This window comes from Solanum stenotomum, chromosome 1 (genome assembly GCF_019186545.1).
Source record: "Solanum stenotomum isolate F172 chromosome 1, ASM1918654v1, whole genome shotgun sequence".
Lineage (NCBI taxonomy): Eukaryota > Viridiplantae > Streptophyta > Magnoliopsida > Solanales > Solanaceae > Solanum > Solanum stenotomum.
This window is the reverse complement of record NC_064282.1, coordinates 49327887-49352930: the sequence shown is the minus strand read 5'-3', so window position 1 is coordinate 49352930 and position 25044 is coordinate 49327887. Positions and strand designations below refer to the sequence as shown.

The 25044-nt window shown below is 34.5% G+C and overlaps 1 protein-coding gene and 1 pseudogene across 1 annotated transcript; both read right to left on the bottom strand.

The window, feature by feature from the left end:
* Nucleotides 1-12800: 12800 nt before the first annotated feature.
* Nucleotides 12801-14062, bottom strand: LOC125853842 (uncharacterized; annotated as a pseudogene).
* Nucleotides 14063-18251: 4189 nt separating this feature from the next.
* On the bottom strand, nucleotides 18252-19649 carry LOC125853833 (uncharacterized). The gene has a single exon (XM_049533586.1). The coding sequence runs from the start codon at nucleotides 19647-19649 to the stop codon at nucleotides 18252-18254; it is 1398 nt and encodes a 465-aa protein (XP_049389543.1).
* Nucleotides 19650-25044: the final 5395 nt, after the last annotated feature.

Sequence of the window (25044 nt, the reverse complement as noted above, 5' to 3'; positions counted from 1 at the left end):
GTATTATCTTGATATATACCTACTTCCAGTTTTGGTAAATAGAGATCATGGTGGCCTCGACAGCTCAATCAGGACTTTTGTGCTAGTTGGCTATTTCTTTATATGAACTCTTGGGAGCAACTGTTTCTTTTATGGATCTGTTTACAGGGGCCTTGCCGGCCGCGGGCTTAATTTTAAGCCGAGATATACTTGTTTGTTTTCTTTATTGCGTGTGGCTGCTATGCTCTAGTAGCAAATGGTTCAGCAGGGTCGGCTCGAGCCTGAGTTTTGGCATTAGGAGCCAGTTACGCCCCTTGAATCTGGGGCGTGATAGTTTGGAAGAAATCAATCGATTCTAGGTAAATTAGGACAAAGAATCGAAGAGGAAAAATTTGTCGGGTTTTCTAGGCAGGGCTTGGGGCGACGCGCCACAAATGCACCAAGGGGGCTGGCGCGCCAAAAATGGGTTTATGAAGTTTACGGCTGGCGCCCCGCGCCAAGAATGCGCCAGGGTCGCCTGCCTCTGTACCTTTTCCGTCGTTCATCCCGTCTGAGTTCTTTTAAAATATATTTCCGCTCTCTTCCTGATTATAACTATCCAAATTACATCTAATCATTGAGAAATCCTATATATCCTAATTTTAATTCTTGAATTTACATTTCAAATTCAAGACATAGTAAAGAGTAAAGTTCGAGGGAGTCCTTTGAGTCGTTTTTAGAAGTCTTTTACAATCTTTTAAAACTTGTTTTAAGACTTGAGTACTTGAGTAAGAAGATGAGGAGAGTTGAGTTCATGTTTTCTAAACGAATATAAGGGAACTAAGCATTCCCAAGTGTAAATGTTTTACATTTAAAACGAGAGGAAACCTTGATTTCCAAATGAGTTCATGAGGAGTTTTTGAGCATTATCTCTTTTAAGAGAATCTTTTGAGTAATAATCTCAAGTTTGAGGATGAGGAATGTGTTTAAACATATGAGCATGAGTTATATATTATTGAGAGTAGTATTGAGCACCGATATGAGTATGAGTTCAGACAACTCAAGATCCTCATAAACCATGTATGCCAACATAGGTAAACTATCATACTTTTAGATGATTCCTTATTGCTTTTAAGCATAGGTTAGTCTATCCACTTAGTTGAGGATGTCTTATACTCCGGCAATGTATAAGATAGTTCTGACAGTGTGGGTGAGACGTTGTATCATCACGTATCTCATAGTGATGGTTGTCGGTTAGAGAATCTCCCAAATAAGAGTAAAGAGTTTATTTTTATATTTTTATATACATTGAGTTATTATCTACTCTTTTAAAATCTTTATTTATACTATGTCTTTATTGTTGCTTTTATATTGAATTGAGTTGAGTATTCTTGAGTTGAGTTGAGATGAGATGAGGTGAGTATGTCCTTCCTTTTTATCAGTTCAAGCTTATGTCTATGCTTTAAAATTCCCCTTACATGCTCGTACATTCAATGTACTAACGTCATTTGGCCTGCATCTTTTTATGATGCAGATACAGGTATACAGGGTCATCAACAGGCGCTCCGTTGATACCACTTGCAGTTCTAGTTAGCTTTTATGAGCCTCCTTGCTTCCGGATGATTCCACTTTTATTTTAGTCTTATTAAGATGTCATGGGTCTTGTCCTTGCGTCTATCATAGTTATTAGAGTTTTCTTAGACAGTAGTGTTTTGATGACTCTTTTTCATTTCCATTTTTAATGTTTGAGACTTGAGTTGCCTTTTTATGGCTAGTTGAATACTTTAACTATTCTAAGTTATTTATCTTAAGACATTTGAGTTAATCTTTGCAAACTGAGGTCATATATTGTTGAGTAAGTCTTCCGCTGAGTATTGAGCCAGACCAAGGGTTCGCTTGAGGACCAATAATGGTTCTCGGGTTCCAGTTACGTCCAGGGTGTAGGCTTGGGGTGTGACACTTACCCAAATGATTTAGCACAAGAAATCCTTTCAAAAATCGCCACCAAGGGTTCTCCAAGCTAAAAAATGTAGCAATACAACTTAAACCTCGAAATGAGAGGCTAAAAACCCTCTCAGATGTCGCAAAAGCAAAACTCGCTTAAGTGAAGAAGCTCTTGCTTCTACGAAGGTCTCTTAAGCGACTAACCTTTGTAAAACCGAGGCCTGCAGACACCAACAACTCAACCAACTCTCAAATCATCGAAAGGACCCTCAAGATTCGTGCGAAACTCCGTACACACAAACCACATATGCAAGTCAGTTATACTCGATGTTCTGGACTCAATGGAATCATCAAAATACGAATTTGAGGTCTTCTTGACCCGACATTCGTGAAAACCACAAGAAACTAACTCATGCCTAAAAAGGCTAAAACAAGCTCGGAACCTCTCAAAAATCAAGCAAGAACTCACCTAGGCCTAAAATCATCCCCCAAATCCAACGGAACTCTTGGAATTCTGATCCAAGCATCCGAATCTTGAATGCTGACCAAAATCAACCCAAAGGCTAAAATTCCACAAATTCTTAACTTTAGGACCTCAAATCCTCAAAAAGACTTGGAAACTAAAACCGACAACTCTCACAGCTCATATTCTACATTCCGCGACTGATGAAATTGATGGAATTTCATTCGAACACTCAAATCTCCAAAAGACTCCAAAAATTACTTTTTTAACAATATAAGCCTTCCAAACTCAAAACTTACCAAATTCTCAACTTTTAACTCAAAGTTCAAAACCAACTTTTCCAACTCAATCATAAAAGACTGGGGGTCGATCACATGAGGGCAATGTGGTGAATTCATGAAACTTTAAAAAATGACCGACCGGGTCATTACAGATGATTGTGAGGCCACCTTTGAGTTGATTATGATATTTTTCTAGTAAAATCAGCTAAGCAAGATTAAATGAGATACTTATCTTGGCATGACAACCTGGATGGCAGGAGATTGCCACAATTTTATACTTTAAAGAGCTCTTATTTTACTTCTGAAATTCATGTGTTTAAATGCCTTAGTTTCAACTATGGGGTTAGTATTTAACAATATGCAATTTCTTATATTATTTTAGCCCGAAATAGAAATAGCGGTGATGCTTGACTCTTTCCGATATAATTATTTATATTTATTGGTGTTTTTTAAAAATGGTGCAAGTGATTGAATATCTCTCAATATATTTATTAAGCATATATAATAAAGCTTTATATAGCTAACTTAACAACATAATACAGAAAATCTGTATAACAAAAATTTTAAAAAGGCTAAATAATCTCAACAATTAAAACAATCTAACAAATATTTAAAAATTAAATTCATCCTAAAACTAGGTAACTTATTATGTTAAAAAATAACTGCAGTAACTAAAAGCAAACTCAACACTCCTCCTTTGCTTTAGATACTGCAGTTTAAAACAGTTTCTCCTCCTTGATTTCTGCTTCTACAACTTGTGCTTGAAGATTGTTCTTAAGCTTGCACACTTTTGTAACATGAGCAGCTTGTTTGTAATTTCCACATATTGCATCAGGTATTCATCAACAAAAATTTTCCAAGTGTATTTTTCTTTTGTAGTATTTGCAAAGAGGATAATTACCTTTTTCTATTCTGTTTAGTGCATAAAAGTCACTCTCATTAATATTATCTTGCATAAAGGCTCTTCTTTTCTCTTGTGCTTGATTAGTTCTTCAACTGGAATAGTAGAAAGATCTTTAGACTCTGTGAGAGTTAAAATTTTAGATTCAGATCTCTCTAAAATTGCCACAATTTTTTTTGTACTATGTTGCCATCTTTGAAATCCTCGCCAAACAACCTGATTTTATTAATAATCAAAGAAATCTTGTCAGAATACTTAACAATAGTTTGACCCTCTAGAATTCTAAGAGATTCAAAATCTATTTTCAAATTTAAAATTTGCATTTGTCCTACTCGATCACTTGATATTTTTTTTAAAATTTTTCCCAAGCTTCTTTTGCTGTCTCACAAGCATTAATGATTTTAGAAAAAATTGAATCCGTAACTGAATTTTGAATTATAGTTTTTGCTTTGAATTTGTTTGTTTTTTCTTCTGAATGAGATTTAATTTGAGCAAGAGTAGGATTTGTAGGGAGAGGTTGCAAGGGTATATCTTCCATTACAACTTCCCACTGATCATATAGTCTTCAAGTTATGAGTTTATTTTCATTGACCGAATCTGATAATTTTCAGTAGTGAAAATTTTTGGTGCATTCAAAGAGAGATTGATGCTTGCCATTATTTTTGTTAAAAATTGATTTAGAAAATCCTGTGCGTTAAAAAAATACGGGTTGAAAATAGTAGCCCTGACTAATTAAAAGGATTGAAAAATAGCACTTGTGGGTTAAAAGTAGTATGATAGTTCTTAGGAAGATCTCACATATCCCGTAAGACCAATTAAACTCTTGATACCACTGTTGAAGATTTTTAAAAATGGGGTAGCAAAAAGAATGATTGAAATATTTCTCAATATTTTTGTTAAGCATAATAGGGCTTTAAATAACCAACTTGATAACATAAGGTAGAAAATCTGCCTAACAAAAATTCAAAAAAGGCTAAATAATCTCAACAATTAAAACAATCTAACAAATATTTAAAATATAATTCATCTTAAAACTAGATAACTTTTAAAAAAATGATTGTTGTAACTAAAAGCAACCTCATATTCCACTTCAGAGAGTTGTTACATGACAAACTTATTTTATGTATTCTTGTTGGGTATTTTACTGTTTTAGGCCTTTCATTTATCATTCATGTTATATTCTTTTTTATATCTGGAAGATATGAATTTTCAATTCAACAACTTGATACTCACTTGGGCTTATTAGATTCTTTCAGAAGTATTAGGTTCATATCATTATTAGTAGAGTACTTCCTTTTTTGTGAGTTTGTTTGGTTCATAGTAGAATCATCTGTTGATGGAGTTGCATGCTTATTTTTTAAAGTTTCTTAGTGAGGGGTCTATTCTGGATAATTTGAATGGATATTTTATCATTTTTATTAGGTAGTCGAGATTGTCTAGACAATTAATTTATTTGTTTCCTTGTAGATTTCCAGTAAGATGAGCATTGAATCTAGCCAGATATAAGCTAAGTTACATTTTCCTTCACAACACAACCATTGTAGAACAAGGTATATTGCCACATCAAAAAACTTACACATATGCACAACTGCTTGTTCAACAACAGTTCTGCTGTCAAGAAAACATTGATTTATGTTGGCTTAACATTTGTTTTGCTTATCGCTCCAGCTCTACTATTCCATGTTAGTAGGGATGGCAATGGAGCGGGGCGGGTTTAAGGCTATGCAGGGTGGAGCAGGTTTAAGGTTGTGCGGGGCAGGGAAGGATGCAGGGCGTATTGAGGCGGTTTTTAAAAAAAACTAATGCGGGCCGGGAAAGGTTGCAGGTCTTTGAGGTTTTTGAGGGTTCAAGCGTAATTTTAATTTTATATATGTTATAAGAGTGATAGAGTATTATCTTTTAAGATAGTTTCTTTAAAGTTACTAAAATATTCAAAATAATAAATAAAAATAGTTTAATCAAAACTAATACAATTTCTTACATGCTTCCCAATTGACTTTTGAAAAATAAAATTTTAAGATATTATCTATTAAATTAATACAACTTAATGAAAAGGAAAATACTAAAAAAAATTAAATTTCTTTTAAAGTTTTATTTTTAGTATCAAACTTAACTAGAAAAGGAAAATACTCAAAATTTATGCAGTTATGCGGGGTGGAGCAGGATAGATTAAAATTTTTGCGGATTAAGCTCAACCAACCACACCCAACCCCACGCCACCGCCCATTGCCATCCCTACATGTGACAGAGTAAAGAGAAGCAGAACAAACTAAGATAATGAAATAGTCTAGACAAAATATGCAGTTACTTTATTATAGACTTTATTTCCTACTTACTACACAACCATATTTACTGCAATTTTCTGTGTTTCCTTTCATATTTTGTCTATAATGTATAATAAAACAATAAATTTATGGAAAGATTTAATATGAAAAGATTTGTTTCATAAATCACTTTCATATGAGGATATGACTTTAAGTATTATTGATCTATTTTTAGCACCTACAGGTTTTGGTCACATGTATACTTTTAGGTTCCATAGATCCTCCCTAAGAAATTTGTCGTAAAGACTTTTCTAGGTTGATGAACACCATATATAAGTCTTTCTTCCTCTTCCTATACTGATCTATCAGTCTCCTCACAAGATGAATGACTTCTCCAGTCGAGCATCTTGACATAAATTTGAACTAATTTTTGAAATTGTCGCGGGCTAGCTCACCCTCACCTCCATCACCCTTTCCAAGACTTTTATAGTGTGACTTAGCAGCTTGATAACCTAAAGTTATTGCAATTCTAAATGCCATTCTTGTTCTTGTACAACGGAATTATAGTATACCAACTTCACGCTTTGGGCATCTTTGTTCGTCCGGAAAACGACATTAAACAACATTTAACCTCCTCAACCTTTAAGTAAAACTTTTTTCATGTATCTTAAATATCTAATTTAATATCATTTATAAAGGCACAATTTTTTTTAAAATATTAATTTTTCATAATTAATTTTATTTAAAAAATAGAAAAAGGGTGAACTATGTGAAATTAAACAAAAATGTCCCTAGTTAATAGTTTTATTCTAAAAATGCTCATGTTTTTAATAATTTAGTCCAAAATGGCCCTTATAGCTAACAGTGTGATTAAAAAGGAAAAGTCACCCAACATATTTATTTAAGAGGGTATAATATAGCATTTAAATGTACTCTTTGGTAATTACTACTTGTCACGCCTCTTATTTTTCCCTCTAAACTAAATGTATGTTTTGAAATAAAAAGAGTTTCTCCAATTAAAGTGACATTTTGAAAAGAGATTATTTTATTATTCAGAGTCACCACTTGGAATTGAGTTTTGGTGTTCCAAGTCACCTTATTATTTAAACCCCTAATCAAAAGGAAATTTGACTCTTTATTTTTATTGATCTGCGAACTAGAAATTCGAGTAAGGAATTCTGTTGACCAAGGGGAAGGTGTTAGGCACCCCTCGAGTCCTGTGGTTCTAGCACCGTCGCTTTATTGACTATATATATGACTTAAATTAATTTTTGAATATTATATTATTAACTTAATAAAAATGCTATTTACCCTCATTCTTTGATTTATTTTAAACCTATTTAAGACTACTTTATTTTATTAATATATGTTCATTAATTAAAAATATGTATATCACATAATTTTATTTAAACATAATAATAAAATAAAGTTAAGAGATAGATATTTACAAATCTTGAAATGTCCTGTAATTTCTTTTCTTCTCATTTTTTCATGTATTTGTATTTTTTTTTTATTGTGGATAGAAAATATGTAGGTATCTAATTGCTAGGAATTAGAATTTGTGTAGGATTGATATTTTTTTTTGTTTGAGTATTCTAGGATTGTATTTTTTAGTTAGATTTAGAATAGAAATAAAATTTTATGTGATTTGAAATTAGTTTTAGCAAGAAATTCTAAATAGATTAGGACTAGTTTTAGGAAGATTTTTCCTTTTTATTTTTAATTTCTTTTTTTTCTTTGCACGTCTTTTCCTTAATTTTTTTTTATATTTTTATTAAATTTTTTTTCATTCTGTCTCTTCATGTATTTTTTTTTTACGTTTTTTTTTGTTTCTTTCTACTTTACTCTTTATTTTTATATTTTAATTCTTTTTGGACATTCTGTTTCTCTTCTTCTTCTTTTTTTTTCTTTTTCTTTTCCTTTACTGCTTTGCTAATCAATCTTCCTCATTTTTATTTTATTTTTTTACCATATAACCCTAAATAATAGTCATACCTATTAAATATATACCTTAACAATTCGAATTAAAGCGATAATCATCTTACTCTTATTATAAAGACAAATTATTTTTAATATATTAAAAAGACTAAACATATTCCACAAAAACTTTTCTGAATCACTAATCAATTAAATTAAACTATTATCTTCTAATCACATCGATTAATAATCAATTTAAGTAATGAGCATGTGATTAAATATATGAAATTAATATCAAATTATCATAAACAAAACACACTTATGTCTTCTTAAATTATGGAAAAAATAACATGAAGCTAAAAACAAAAACATGGAACATTGTTCAAGAAAAAATTGAGAAATTCATGGGATACATGTTTTTTTTTCATGAATCTACAAAAAGGATTAAACATATAGTTTACATGAAAACAATTCAAAATAAAATAATATAAATAGGCTAAGGCAAGAACGCACCTTCAAATTGTTTTTGACTAAACAATGAACAATAACGTAAAAATCTACAAATTTCCAAAGTTTAGCAAGGCTAACTTTAAGATCCACAAACTTGGAATCCCGAACAAAACCTTTTAATTCTAGACTTAATTCTCAAAAGAAAAACTCACTTTTCTTCTCTTTGCTTTTGCTCTAGTTTTTTTTCTCTCTCTGTGTATGTGTGTCTGTGTATAATCTCTCTACTGAGCGTGTTTATATAATTTTTTAGGTGTGAGTCTGGTGCTAACTTAAAGGTACGTGAAAGAGTGGGGAGTTTAGTTTGAAATCTAGTTGAGAATTTTAGGGTTGAGATAAGGGAATAAAATAAAAAATAGTAATAAAATATTAACAAACAATTAATAATAAATAATAATAATAATAAAAAAAGAACGAAGAGAAAAGAAAGAAAAAAAATAATAAAAAAAAGAAACATGTAAAAAACAAATGAGAAAAGATCGTGCAAGAGGAAAAATAAATAAATAAATAGAATAAAATAAGATAAACTTAATGGGAGGAGGATTTTTAGGAAATAAGTTAAGGAAGTTGGGGGTAATTAGGATAAAGGTAAGGTAATTTACTATTGTTAGTACTCTTCTTTTTATCTTTTTCTTTTCCTTTTTTCTACTTTTTCATAAGATATACGATTTTTTTTTAGAACTAGTTAAAAGTTAAAGGATTAAAACAAATACATTAAATTCACAAGCCTTCTTTATTAAACTTTAAACATAAAGTGAGCTTATAATTTTGTTGTAATTTTCAGATTTATTTTTTCATTTATTTTAAATATAACCCTACTGAAATAATAATATTTAAGTATTAAAATTGGTGTAAAATCTTGATATTTTGGTAAAAAATTAGGTGTTCACAGTATGCCCCTCTTTGCTTGGAAACATGAAGAGTTTTCATGCAAAGACGTGAACAATGTGGCTAAATTTTTGACTGAGACATTTATCCAAAAATGTGAAAATAAGTAAAAGAAGATAGGTTTGATTGCGCCCTACCTTTGGACAAACTACCTACCCTGAGTTAATGATTAGGTGTAGTTCATATATAGGAAGGGACGGGAGAATAAGTTAGGTAGTCGAGTGAGGTTCTGTCGAGGTTCCGATTCGTAGCTCCAGCTATTACATTAAAAGGAAAAAATACAATAGAAGAGAAAGGAAAGATACAAGACCATATCTACTGCACTAGTCCTGAGTCTTCGTTTTGAATCTTCGGTTATCGCTTCACCCTCTTTAGGTAGGTACACCGATTCCGAACTTTGAACTTGATATTTGAATTTAAGATCTAAAACTTATGATTTGACTTGAGCTGTTGACGCTCTTCCGCATGATATTCTTGAATACTTGTTTTCTTGAGAAGATGATTCAGGATATGTTGAGCCATTACATGGGTTGAAAGCGACTCTAAATGTCATTGACATCTAACATTCATTGTTTCTCTAATCAAAACGAGGTCTTTATTCTTGAACTTCCAATTTGTATACTACGTAGAAACCTGCACGCCATAAAACAAAACAAACAAAACAAAACAAAATTTTCTGTCCCAGTGTGCACTAGAAAAATTTTGTGAGTTATTGATGAAAGTTATAAAAGTCTATACTAAGCATAAATACATTTTTATTTTTATATCCCAAAATGCAACCAGGGGTTATTGTGTCATGTGAAGACATGAAAATAAATAGGGATTATGGTGCCCCGTGAAGACATGGAAAATAAAATAAAATAAGGGTTATTGTGCCCTATATGCAATCAAGGGTTATTGTGCCTGGTGAAGACATGAAAAATAAAATAGGGGTTATTTTGCCCCAAATGCAACCAGGGTTATTGTGCCCTGTGAAGACATGAAAAATAAAATAGGAGTTATTGTGCCCCAAATGCAACCAGGGGTTATTGTGCCCTGTGAAGACATGAAAAATAAAATAGGGTTATTGTGCCCTATATGCAACCAGGGGTTATTGTACCCTGTGAAGACATGAAAACAAAAATAGGGATATTGTGCCCTATATGCAACCAGTGGTTATTGTACCCTGTGAAGACATGAAAAATAAAATAGGGGTTATTGTGCCCCAAATGCAACCAGGGGTTGTTGTGCCCTGTGAAGACATAAAAAATAAAATAGGGGTTGTTGTGCCCTATATGCCACCAGGGGTTATTGTGCCCTGTGAAGACATCAAAAATAAAATAGGGGTTATTGTGCCCTACATGCAACCAGGGGTTATTGTGCCCTGTGATGACATCAAAAATAAAATAGGGGTTATTGTGCCCTATATGCAATCAGGGATTATTGTACCCTGTGAAGACATGAAAAAAAATAAAATAGGGTTAATTGTGCCCTATATGCAACCAGGGGTTATTGTACCCTATGAAGACATGAAAAAATAAAATAGGGGTTATTGTGCCCTATATGCAACCAGGTGTTATTGTGCCCTGTGAAGACATGAAAAAATAAAATAGAGATTATATATATATGTATTTTTTTTACTTATATTATTATTATTATTATTATATTTAAGATCATTTATTTTTGTACATTTTCCAAACATAAAAGAAACAAACAAAATAAAAATAAAAATAAAAATAAAAATGCCCCAGATTTTATTAAGAAAAATAATCCTTTTTATTGTTATTATTATTATTGTGGTGCATATTGTAGGAGAGACATGGATTTAAGAACTTACCGTCGTGGCGTTTGACTCTCGCGAATTACTTGCACAATTTTTCTTTGTACCTGTTTTGAAACAAAAAATATTTTGTTAGTTTTTCTAAATGGTGGTTGGTTTGTGAATTTGAATATCTTGTGGAGTTTGACTTTGAATCTGTCTTGGTTGAAAGAATCATCATATTGACGATTGCGTGAATAGCTTGAAGATGCTTTAGAGACAGTCCTTATTTTCCCTTGAACATTTTGACCCACTTCCATTTTGTGCACGTTGTGGGGTTCATCCTTTCCAAAGCAACTTTCTTACTTTACCGATTTTCACACGGTATCGATTTTTGATATATATATTTTTTGATTGGTTCAAAGCCCTAGTCAATGTTGTGCATGCCCCCAACATTCAACTGGAAATACCGTAGTCAATTTCGCTACTTTAATTTGATTTTTTCACTTGTCGCGAGTTTATGCTGAATGAGACTCAAAGACTACCGAACACAAGTACAAATGACACAAATGAAAGGGTTATGAAAGAAAAATTATGTCTTTAGAAGGAGGAAATAAGTAAATGTTTAAAAGGAATGAAAAGAATCTTATCTGAAAGTACGTGACCACTTTAATGAATCATGACATGCATTTGGACTGAACGTTTGATCCTTCTAAGTTGTCCGAATCTCATGAAACAATGTTGTACCTTTCAATCTATAGTCTGACTTCTATCTTGATTGTGTGCTCATGCCAAGACGGAATGTCATCATTTGATCAATGGTGCCCTTCATGGTTTTCCACCAATAAGGCATTCTTATCTCTTTCTCTGATCAACTTACAATCGTCTTATGGTGCCCGTGAGGGTTTTCACTCATAAGACTCTCTCATATTTTTATTTTTTTTTGTTGTAACACAACGTAGGTCACAATGTCATGTCTTGGCCCTTGGAGAATTGTAGAACATGATTATTGTTTTATTCAATGATTAGACCGAACCCCAATGAAGGGCTGCCTACGTATCCTCTTAGGAATCAGGTCGAACGTAGTTCAGTGAAACTTTTTTTTTTGCACCATACAAGTGGTGTTTGAAACAAACGAGGATACATTTTTATCCTCTCATCTTGAGAATGTCAATCATGAGAGTGTCATAAAAAAGTGTTAAACGTAGTATCTTTTGATCGAATCTGCGTTAACAATTGTGTCGATCGCCTTTTCTTCCATATCTTCCAATTGCAAAGATCCTTTTGATAGCACTTGTTTAATAACATAAGGGCCTTGCCAATTTGGGGTAAACTTTCCTTTGGCCTCGTCTTGATGGGGAAGGATGTGTTTCACAACAAGTTGACCGACTTCAAAATTTCTTGGGCGTACCTTCTTGTTATAAGCTCGAGCCATCCTCTGCTGATATAATTGACCAAAGCAAATTGATGTCAACCATTTTTCGTTTATCAGTGCTAATTGTTCTAACCTTGATTTAACCNTTTTTTGCACCATACAAGTGGTGTTTGAAACAAACGAGGATACATTTTTATCCTCTCATCTTGAGAATGTCAATCATGAGAGTGTCATAAAAAAGTGTTAAACGTAGTATCTTTTGATTGAATCTGCGTTAACAATTGTGTCGATCGCCTTTTCTTCCATATCTTCCAGTTGCAAAGATCCTTTTGATAGAACTTGTTTAATAACATAAGGGCCTTGCCAATTTGGGGTAAACTTTCCTTTTGCCTCGTCTTGATGGGGAAGGATGTGTTTCACAACAAGTTGACCGACTTCAAAATTTCTTGGGCGTACCTTCTTGTTATAAGCTCGAGCCATCCTCTGCTGATATAATTGACCAAAGCAAATTGATGTCAACCATTTTTCATTTATCAGTGCTAATTGTTCTAACCTTGATTTAACCTATTCCATGTCTTCAATTTCTGCTTCGACAATGATTCGAAGAGAAGGGATTTCAACTTCTACGGGTATGACAACCTCAGTTCCGTAAACCAACAAGTAAGGAGTTGCACCAACTGACGTACGAATAGTCGTGCGGTATCCCAAGAGAGCAAATGGTAGTTTTTCATGCCACTGTCTAGATCCTTGCACCATTTTCCTAAGAATCTTCTTGATGTTTTTATTTGCCGCTTCAACAGCCCCATTTGCTTTGGGTCGATAAGGGGTTGAATGACGATGAACAATTTTAAATTTCTCAAAAACTTCCTTCATCAGGTGACTGTTGAGATTCGCTGCATTGTCTGTAATAATGATTTTTGGTATGCCGAAACGACTTATGATGTTTGAATGAACAAAGTCCACCACTGCTTTCTTGGTGACTGATTTGAATGTGACAACTTCCACCCAATTGGTAAAGTAGTCGATGGCAACTAAAATGAACCGATGCCCATTAGATGCTTTCGGCCCAATCGGCCCAATAACGTCCATTCCCCAAGCCACAAAAGGCCACAGAGAAGACATAAGGTGCAAATCTAAAGGGGGTGAGTGAATCAAGTCGCTATGAATTTGGCACTGATGGCACTTGCGTACAAATCGGAAGCAATCTCGCTCCATGGTCAACCAATAGTACCTTGCCCGGATAATCTTTTTTGCTAGAACATAACCATTCATGTGAGGGCCACAAACTCCTGAATGCACCTCATTCATAATTGTTTCTGCTTCTTGAATATTCACACATCACAATAGATTCAAATCTGGAGTCCTTTTATATAAGATATCCCCACTCAAGAAGAACCCATTGGCGAGTCGCCTAATAGTTCTTTTTTTTTATCTCTATCAGCATGTATTGGATATTCTTTAGCTTTTAGAAACCGTTTAATGTCGTGATACCAGGGCTCACCGTCTGGCTCTACTTCAATTGTATTGCAATAACCATGTTGATCCCTAACTTGGATTTCCAATGGGTCAATATAGGTATTACCCGGGTATGGAAACATCGAGGCTAGGGTGGCCAAAACATCAGCTAACTCATTATGAAACCTGGGAATGTAACTCAATTCAATGGACTTGAACCTTTTGATGAGGTTTTCTAAACATTGTTTGTACGACATGAGTTTAATGTCTCGAGTCTCCCATTCGCCTCGAGCTTGTTGAATGAGCAAATCGAAATCCCCCAAAACCACTAACTCGTGCACATCCTGATTTATTGCCATATTCAAACCCATAATGCAAGCTTCGTATTTTGTTGTGTTGTTGGTAGAAAAGAATCGAAGTCGTGCTGTGGCAGGATAATGACATTCGTTTGGTGAGATAAGAACTGCCCCAATTCCTACTCCATTTTTGTTGACAGCCCCATCAAAATATAATTTCAACACGTGACCATCATCAGGAATTTCTTCCTCAATAGAGTTGATTTCTTCATCAGGGAAGTATGTCCTTAGGGGCTCGTATTCCTCATCGACCGGATTCTCTGCCAAATGATCGACCAACGCTTGTGCTTTCATGGCGGTGCGAGTGACATAAATAATATCAAATTCCATAAGCAAAATCTGCCATTTTGCCAACCTACCTGTTGGCATGGATTTTTGAAAAATATATTTCAAATGATCCATTCAAGATATAAGATAGGTTGTGTAGGACAAAATATAGTGTTTCAATTTTTGGGCAACCCAAGTCAAAGTGCAACAAGTCTTTTCTAACAGAGTGTGCTTTGCCTCATAGCTTGTGAACTTTTTGCTCAAATAATAAATGGCTTGTTCCTTTTTTCCCGTAATGTCATGTTGTCCTAAAACGCAACCAAATGAATTATCCATCACTAAAAGATATAAGAATAACGGCTTACCAGGTTCTGGTGGGACCAATACCGGAGGGTTTGCTAATTATTCCTTAATTTTGTCAAAAGCCTCCTGACACTCACTTGTCCATTTGATAGCAACATCCTTTTTCAACAACTTGAATATCGGCTCACATGTGGCGGTGAGTTGAGCAATGAACCTGTTGATATAGTTTAACCTTCCCAGAAAACTCATGACTTCAGTTTTGGTTTTTGGAGGTGGCAATTCTCGAATGGACTTTATTTTAGAGGGGTCCAATTCAATGCCTCTTCGACTAACTATAAAACCCAAAAGTTTGCCAGATGGCACTCCAAATGCACATTTAGCTGGATTAAGCTTGAGGTTGTACTTTCTCAATCTTTTGAAGAATTTTCTTAGATCACGCACATGGTCCACTTGCGTTCTAGATTTAGTGATGACATCATCAACATATAACTCAACTTCTTTATGCATCATGTCATGGAATATGGTAGTCATAGTTCTTATGTAGGTTGCTCCCGCATTCTTCAGACCGAATGACATGACTCTATAACAATATGTACCCCATGGGGTGGTGAAAACAGTTTTTTCTGCATTTTCTTCATCCATGAGAATTTGGTGATATCCGGCGTAACAGTCCACAAAAGATTGAATCTCGTGTTTGGCACAATTATCAACCTGGATGTGAATGTTGGGTAATGGAAAATTGTCCTTTGGACTTGCTTTGTTTAAATCTCTGTAATCAACACAAACTCTGATCTTTCCATCTTTCCATCTTTCTTTGGCACTGGCACAACATTAGCCAACCAGGTAGTGTATTGGACAACTCTGATCACATTTGCAGTCAGTTGCTTCATGATTTCCTCTTTAATTTTATCGCTCATGTCTGTCTTAAACTTTCTCTGCTTTTGCTGGACAGGTGGAAAATCAAGATGTATTGGAAGTTTGTGAACTACTAAATCAACACTTAAACCCGGCATGTCATCGTAGGACCAAGCAAAGACATCTTTGTATTCAAATAAAACTTGAATTATGTCATCTCGAATGTTCTGATCAACATGAATACTTATCTTTATTTCTCTCACTTCTTCAGGAGTTCCTAAATTAACTGCCTCAGTTTCACTTAGATTAGGTTTAGGCTTATTTTCAAATTGATCCAATCCTTTTTTTATTTCTTCGTAAGCTTCATCTTCATCATATTCGTCAAACTTTGGATTCATTGTTTCGAGATCAGATAACTTTTTAGGATCTAAATGTAAACTCCGCATGCATGTCATATTATTAAAGTCGACATTAACGTAACTGAAATGAAAAATAAGAGGACATATATTAGAAAGAATAAGAACAGAGAAGATGATTGAATATGATTGTGAAACTAGAACTTCATTGCGTTAAATGAGAAATGATAGAAGGGTTAACACCAAAGTAAGACAACTAGAAGGTTTGAATTACAACCCTGAGAATAATCCAAATAAATAAATTAAAAGCAGCAAAATACACTACCAAGACTCCTTCCTTGTAGGGAGAGGAGTGACTTCCCAGTTGTTGAGCTGAACATTCTGGCCGACGAACTGCACATCCATATGACTAGTGCCTTCACCCATCTGAGTCATGTTTACATCATAAAACATTTCCTTGATAGCTTGACACATTTCATCCACATCATTCTGGAGAGGGAAGTCTGGACTCGATTCACCTCAAAATTTAACGAAAGATTGAGCAATATGAGGGATTGGCTTCAACAAATTCCAAACATTTCTTTTACGATCTTTTGCTCATTTTCTATCAAATCTAGTTGGATTGAAATCCAAACCGAATGTCTCTTGATTACCCATTGGATTGATGGGATCCACAATTCCTTGCAAAGACAACCCTAGTCCCTTTCCAGGTTCATAGCCATTCTGCACCATCTGGGACACCACCATGACTGAAGCAGATGATAGATGAAGTTGTGGTATAGGCTTTCCTTCTAAAAGCTGATTGATTGTTATAATCTCTAAAGCCTGATAGTTGAGGGATTCACAACCTCTTTTGGCCCCAATGCATGGTATTGAAGGATCTCGGGTGATTGAGAGATCATCTTCACCATGGACAATGATTTCCAGCTTAGCATGCTCAAACTTGACCACTTGGTGCAGAGTAGACGGCACAGCTCTAGCCAGGTGGATCCATGGCCTACCCAAAAGTAGATTGTAAGAAGTGTCCATGTCTATTACTTGGAAAGTGATTCCGAACTCCACTGGTCCAATTGTAACAGTTAAGTATATTTTACCAAGAGTGTCCCATTTTGCGCCATCAAATTCACGAACACAGACATTGTTAGTATGAATTCTATCAGTGTTGATTTTCAACCTTTGTAGAGTAGAAAGAGGGCATATGTCTACACCCGATCCTCCATCGACCATGACCCTCTTCACATAGTGTTCTTCATATTTCACAGTTAAATGTAGTGCCTTATTATGCCCAGATCCTTCCAAAGGCAATTCATCATCAGTGAAAGTGATTCTATTTACCTCAAATATTCGGTTGGCCATCTTTTCCAAGTGACCCACCGTGATACTTTCTGAGATATGTGCCTCATTCAATATTCTGGTCAAAACTTCACGATGCTCTTTAGAATGTATGAGTAATGACAACAAGGATATCTGAGCGGGTGTTTTCCTCAACTAATTAATAACAAAATAATCTTGAGCTTTCATCTTTTTCAGGAACTCTTCAGCCTCCTCCTCAGTGATAGATTTTTTAACCGGGAACTAATTTTCTTTGACGTGTTTGTCTCTTCTTAATTCTTCTGGAGCATAACACCTCCCAGAACGAGTTAATCCTCTTGTTTCATTTGTTTCTTCAATAATCTACTTTCCCTTGTGGGTAACAACGACTTTGTTGTAGTTCCATGGAACGGTCTTGGAGTTTATCATCGAAAGTTGTGTTGCAATTTGTATCACAATTGGCTCTTTCACACTTTCTTAATTTTGACCAAATGTTCGAAGCTTACCAGGAATGTATAATTTTGGTCCATTCAACGATACTTCTCTTCTTTTTATAACTCCAGGGACATACAACACTAGTTTTCTCGAGTCTCCAAAATTTGAACGTGCACCATTCACAATTATCGGTGCCTTTCGTATAGGTTCTAAAACCATACTCGACTCTTCTTTTGAATCCCTGCTTTCCATTTTTGTTCTACATGTTTGCTCATAATCTTCATAAATGTCTACCATCCCCACAACATGCTCTTTATTGTGAGCAGGGAGTGGGTTATTGGTGACATTTGGCGCCTCCTCATTGCGTATCTCATTACCTTATCCTCGATTAACTTCTCAATGACTATTTTTAGAGTCCAATAATTCTCTGTGCTATAACCTGGAGTGTTAGCGTGATACTCACATATAACAGTTGGATCAAAGCCTCTTGCATTCAGATTGACAAAATAGGGATTGACAGGTTCAACCAATCTCAAGTGTACTAATTTCCGCAACAAACTCGTATATGACTCTCCAATTGGGGTAAAATTTTCTTTCCGACCTTGTTCTCTTGTATAATCCATCCTGGGGCGTGGATTATGGGGTGCCTGAAAATTTTGTTGTTGGGGGCGAGAATCTTATGGAGCAGGTGCCCGCCATTGTTGGCGCTGAGGAGGTCGGACATATGCTTGAGTGTTGAGAACTGCATATTGGGATGGGTAATAATATTGAGGAGAATCAGATTGTTCTTGTTGGACTTGAACATAAGGGTGGTTCATGCTTATTTGAACACCTCTCGATCCAGACGTCTTCATGGACCCTTCCTCCTTCTTTTTTCGATTTACAAAATTACCTGACCCGCTTTGTATTGCTTGCGTGGTAGCTCTAATGGCTGTCTGGCTTACAATTTTACCCGATTTTATGCCGTTCTCTACCATTTCTCCGATCTTAATTGCTTCGGCGAAAGGCTTTCCCATTGCAACGAGAAGGTAATGAAAGTAGTCAGGTTCTTGTGCCCGGAGAAAAACATCAATCAATTCATAGTCTTTCATCGGCGGTTTGACTCTAGCCGCCTTCTCCCTCCATCTTATGGCATATTCCCTAAAACTTTCAGATGATTTTTTCTTCATATTAGCTAGGGAATTGCGATCCGGAAGGATATTGATTATGTATTGGAATTGTTGGACAAAATCTTGTGCCATGTCATCCCAGACATGCCATCGAGAAATATCTTGATCGATAAACCATTCTGAGGCTACACCCGTTAGACTTTCTCCAAAGTAAGCCATAAGAAGTTCTTCTTTTCCTTCGGCTCTCCTTAGCTGATTACAAAATCTTTTCAAATGAGCCACTGGGTCGCCATGACCATTATACTTATCAAACTTTGGAGTTTTGAACCCTATAGGCAAGTGAACATCTGGAAACATGCATAAGTCCTTGAACGAGACACTTTTGTGTCCTCCCAGCCCTTGCATATTTCTTCTGTTTTGCTCCAAACTCCTCATTTTTCTTGCAATTTCTTCATGTTCCTTGTCCTTAATGTTTTTTTCAACCTCGACGGGGGAACTGTATTGATGAGTGTGGTGGTAAGAATCAGGAATTTTGAAAGTCAATTTAGGGGCCTGACCTTGGCCGTATTGATCTTTGGGTATAAGATCATCATTGGATTTTTGTACTAGTGTTGGTTGAGGAATTGCATTAGTTTGCACAGTTGGCATGAAGAGTGGATTGTTCATCATGGCTGGATTCAACAGGTGTACCGAGGAAGTTCCAGCAGTATGAGATGTGTTAACGTAGGGTCCAAATCCAGGTGGATAAACTGGGTCACTTGTTGAGACTTGAATGGGGAATGACATATTCACATTCAGGTATTCCCGAATTGAAGATGGGGGAGCCTTCCCATTCATCCAAGCTTCATACATTTCCGCCATCTGTTGTCTCAACATTTTGACCTGTTCTACAGATACTGACTCTTGTGCAACCATTTGATTTTGGACTTCGTCATTTCCTGACTTTGTTTCGTCTTTGCGTGTCATTTTTTCTTTCCCTTTTGATCTTGTGTTATATTGATGAGACGCCAGCTCTCTTCACAAACCAACCACCTTTAAACTTTTTCTCTCTTATATATAAAAACAAATGTGTTAGGATTCAACACTTTGCAATATTAATCACACGTTGTATGTTATGCACCTAAATTATTCTTATTTCTACAATGAGTTTTGGAAGACTTTTATGTTTCATCCCGGCTTTGGACGACTTGCTAATGTCCTTTAGTCCCATACTTTACTCATCTGAATATTTTGAACGCATTTTGATCGAACCTGTTGAAGGTTGCCTACGTATCATGTTGAACATGAATCAGATCATTACGTAGTTCGTGAAGAAGAATTATTAAAAAAAAAGAAAAAAAGAAAACACGACATTTATTTATCTTAACATGAAGACATCATTCAAATCAAAATGTTCTTAAAAAAAATGACCAAAACATCAAAGTACTTAAAAATTGAAACAAACTTCGACAAAAATGAAAATAAAAGAAATAATAATAATAATAAAAATTCTTTCTCCAATATTTCTCGATCATCAATTGCCCCCTAGGCTAGAGTAAACCTTGAATAAAACTTTTGGCAGATGTGGGGCCAGTGCACGCGCATGTCGACCCAGACTCTCATCACTCCGATGTAGATAACCACCATAAACATCAATCAAGCTCTCTGTCAGTTGAAGCACTTGTCCTTTGGCCTCCTCCATATTCTCGTGACAATTCTGCAACCATTCTTGAGTTGTACCAACCGTGTGGGTCAAATCCTCTTTATGTGCTTGAAGCTCTTCGATTTGATTATGAAGTTCTTCACGCTCCCCCATCCATTGGTTTCTCTCGATCGCGACTTCTGCTTGATACGATGTGAAACGCTTTGCTATGTCTGTTTCTCGTCCCATCGAAGCTTTTGACTGATTTTGTAGTCTAGCCTGTGTGTGCATTAAGATGGTCTTTTTTTTTATACTCCTCCTCTTGTTGCTCCATAGCGCCTGTGACAATGCCCAAATCCTCATGTAAGGTTCGAATGGTGGATTGATGTTCCTTTTCAGCCCTTTTCTGAATAAACCTAACTCTCTCTTTGAATATTGCATCACGTTGAGCCAACTCTTCTCTAGCATTCTTTAGATCATTATTGAGGATATCCAGAGTAGACCTGTAATTTCTTTCCACCTCGAGCCGAGCTTGCTTAATTCTGACTTCAATTTCCTCTTCTCGATCTCTGATTCTCGCGCTGATCCTTCGGGCATTACTTTGAGGGGGGCTTGATCAAAGAGCCAATTGAGGTATGAGGGGTCTACTTATCCTTCAACACGATCGTCTACCATAACTTTCGAGCTTAAAGTTCGACTACCACCCCAAATCTTTTGAGCTTCTGATTCTCCATCTCGATCTTCAGACGACACCTCCCATACGAAACTCTATGTATCCTCGGCCGTAGGTAAGATTTGTCTTTGTCCTAGTTGGCGTAGCACTCGAAGGGGTATGTATGGTTAGAATCCTCGAAGGCCTGTCAGAACAAAGAATGGACGATAGGAAGACATAACAATTACCTCACTCGCAGGGAGCCAATCATAGTTTCATGTAATATCAGATGCAGTTAATTTAAGAAGATAATGTCTCCACGCTTTGACACCTTTTGGCAATTTGTCTACTATTTCCTTCATCCTGTCTGGGTGGCTCAAAATATAATTTTTCCATTTAGATTTGAAATCTGTTGCAAATCGATGGCGATACAAGTGCTCCAAAAATCACATTTGCAATAGAATGCTACAACCTTTAAAAAAAGTCTTCCTATTCCCTACATTTAGTCAAAGCACGATAAATGTCCGCCAACATTATTGGCAAGATAGTGAATTTCTTTTTCTTCTTCATAACAACGACTATTCCTGACAGACGAATACTTATTTTTTTATCTCTCCTTGTAAAAACCATGGTTCCCAAAAAGGTCACCATAAATGCTTCTTGTCTATGCTTTTCCCAGGTAGGGAGGTGTCCATTTTTAAGTTGCTTCCCGTAGTCTGAAAATCCTTCTTTCTTTTCATATCTTAAGTATAGAAAAATCCAAGAAAACCAATCCATTATCGAAACACTACTTATGAGGATGGATGATGTGCATTTGTTCTAAAAATTTATTTCCGTTGACGCTTCTTGGGGCTATGAGTGTTTTGCTTCGAAGATCCTTGCCTAACCCTGTGAAACCACCCAACTTCTCCAATGTAGGCGTCAACTCAAAATCGCTAAAGCGAAACACATTGCTTGTAGAATCCCAAAACGGGATCAAAGCCTCGATCAAATCTCTGTCAGGACTAAATCTCATGATATCTGTGAGGAAATCAAGATTTTTGAATATCTCAGTTCGCTTAAACTCATGCATATCGTTCCACCAAGCTATGAGTAGTGGTGGGGTTTTATCCGTGATCATGAACTTTGGGGGATCATTGACCATTTCGACTGCTTCACCCCTTGGTCTTTTATCACATCTAATAGATCTCATGATTACCTGGTTAGGAAAAGAAACTCGCGATTTAAAACCAAATTTAACTTATGAAATTTTTTATCATTCGAAATCATTTGTCGGAGTAGTTAAAAAAATAAAAAAAAAATATGAAAAATGACTCAGAATGCCTAAAGTGGTCATTCTTTCGAAAACGACTTTTGTTGACCTTCCTTAAGGAAAGCCTAGGTTGTTTTCGAAGAGAATGACCAGATAAAGAGATAATTTTGACAAGTGAATCATGAAGAAGGGAAAGAAAAAGAAATAAAAAGAAGGTGGACATGCACTATTTGAAACAAATTTGAAGACATATATATATATATAATAATTTTTTTTTTGTATATGCATTATTATTATTATTATTTTTTTGTAAAAACTTGATGTTTTNGAAACAAATTTGAAGACATACATATATATATAATAATTTTTTTTTTGTATATGCATTATTATTATTATTATTATTTTTTTGTAAAAACTTGATGTTTTGATAAAAGCGAGAATACAATTGAGGGTTATATATATATATATATATATATATATATATATATTATTTTCACTTTGTTTATCTTGAATTATTTGCTGAAAGCGGGTAAAAATAGACATTTTTTCTTTTAGTGAATTATTTAAAGCCGGTCAACATTTGTTGTAGTCTTCCACATGATGCAACAAGTAGCACAAAAATGTACATGATGGTCTCAAGAAAAGGTACATGTCCTAGACAGACCCGGCCCCTCATGCCGAGTCTTGCTAAGTTAAATGCACATGATGCAGATAAAGCGGAACCTAGTAAGGATATCATGTCTGAAGGTTTCAGTTCTACTAAGGTTGAACGTGTGGAGAAAGGTATCTAGACTGACTGTAAAACGAGTGGACAACTCGAGTTAGGGAGTAACAACGTACTGGTAGCAGCGCTTTCCGGCTTTGTGCATGAGTGCTCCCTATTCTAAACACGCGTGACTAAAAATCCTTCACCATGGACCGAAGATCCACTGGCTATCTTGACAGAAGTGGGGTGCGCAGTCGCAATTCCCATAATTGTATTATAGAAGACTCAAAGGGGTGCGCGAGAGAAGACAATTATAATGCATTTCAAATAATATTAAAATAGTAAAAAAAAGTAAACAGTTAGCACATTAAGCCAACAAATATAATATCCAAAAAATAAATGAAGAAATAAATAAATAAAGCCATACACAAGTCAATATTTACAAGCTCGAATTCTGGTTATTCCACAGCGGAGTCGCCATCTGTCACGCCCCTTATTTTTCCCTCTAAACTAAATGTATGTTTTGAAAGAAAAAGTGTTCTCCAATTAAAGTGACATTTTGAAAAGAGATTATTTTATTATTCAGAGTCGCCACTTGAAATTGAGTTTTGGTGTTCCAAGTCACCTTATTATTTAAACCCCTAATCAAAAGGAAATTTGACTCTTTATTTTTATTGGTCTGTGAACTAGAAATTTGAGTAAGGAATTCTGTTGACCAAGGGAAAGGTGTTAGGCACCCCTCGAGTCTCGTGACTCTAGCACGGTCGCTTTATTGACTATATATATGACTTAAATTAATTTTTGAATATTATATTATTAGCTTAATAAACATTCTATTTACCCTCATTCTTTGATTTATTTTAAACCTATTTAAGACTACTTTATTTTATTAATATATGTTCATTAATTAAAAATATGTATATCACATAATTTTATTTAAACATAATAATAAAATAAAGTTAAGAGATGGATATTTACAAATCTTGAAATGTCCTGTAATTTCTTTTCTTCTCCTTTTTTCATGTATTTGTATTTTTTTTTTTTTGTGGATAGAAAATATGTAGGTATATAATTGCTAGGAATTAGAATTTGTGTAGGATTGATATTTTTTTTGTTTAAGTATTTTAGGATTGTATTTTTTAGTTAGATTTTGAATAGAAATAAAATTTTATGTGATTTGGAATTAGTTTTAGCAAGAAATTCTAAATAGATTAGGACTATTTTTAGGAAGATTTTTCCTTTTTTTTTTTTTTTTTCTTTGCACGTCTTTTCCTTACCTTTTTTTTTCCTTTATACATTTTTTTTATATATATTTTTTTCATTCTGTCTCTTCATATATATTCTTTTTACGTTTTTTTTTGTTTCTTTCTACTTTATTCTTTATTTTTATATTTTAATTCTTTTTGGACATTCTGTTTCTCTTTTTTTTTCTTTTCCTTTACTTCTTTGCTAATCAATCTTCGTCATTTTTATTTTATTTTTTTACCATATAACCCTAAATAATAGTCATACCTCTTAATTATATACCTTAATAATTCGAATTAAAGCGATAATTATCTTACTCTTATTATAAAGACAAATTATTTTTAATATATTAAAAAGACTAAAACATATTCCACAAAAACTTTTCTGAATCACTAATCAATTATATTAAACTATTATCTTCTAATCACATCGATTAATAATCAATTTAAGTAATGAGCATGCGATTAAATATATGAAATTAATATCTAATTATCACAAACAAAATAGACTTATGTCTTCTTAAATTACGAAAAAAATAACATGAAGCTAAAAACAAAAACATGGAACATTGTTCAAGAAAAAATTGTGAAATTCATGGGATACATGTTTTTTTTTTCATGATTCTACAAAAAGGATTAAACATATAGTTTACATGAAAACAATTCAAAATAAAATAATATAAATAGGCTAAGGCAAGAACGCACCTTCAAATTGTTTTTGACTAAACAATGAACAATAACGTAAAAATCTACAAATTTCCAAAGTTTAGCAAGGCTAACTTTAAGATCCACAAACTTGGAATCCCGAACAAAACCTTTTAATTCTAGACTTAATTCTCAAAAGAAAAACTCACTTTTCTTCTCTTTGCTTTTGCTCTAGTTTTTT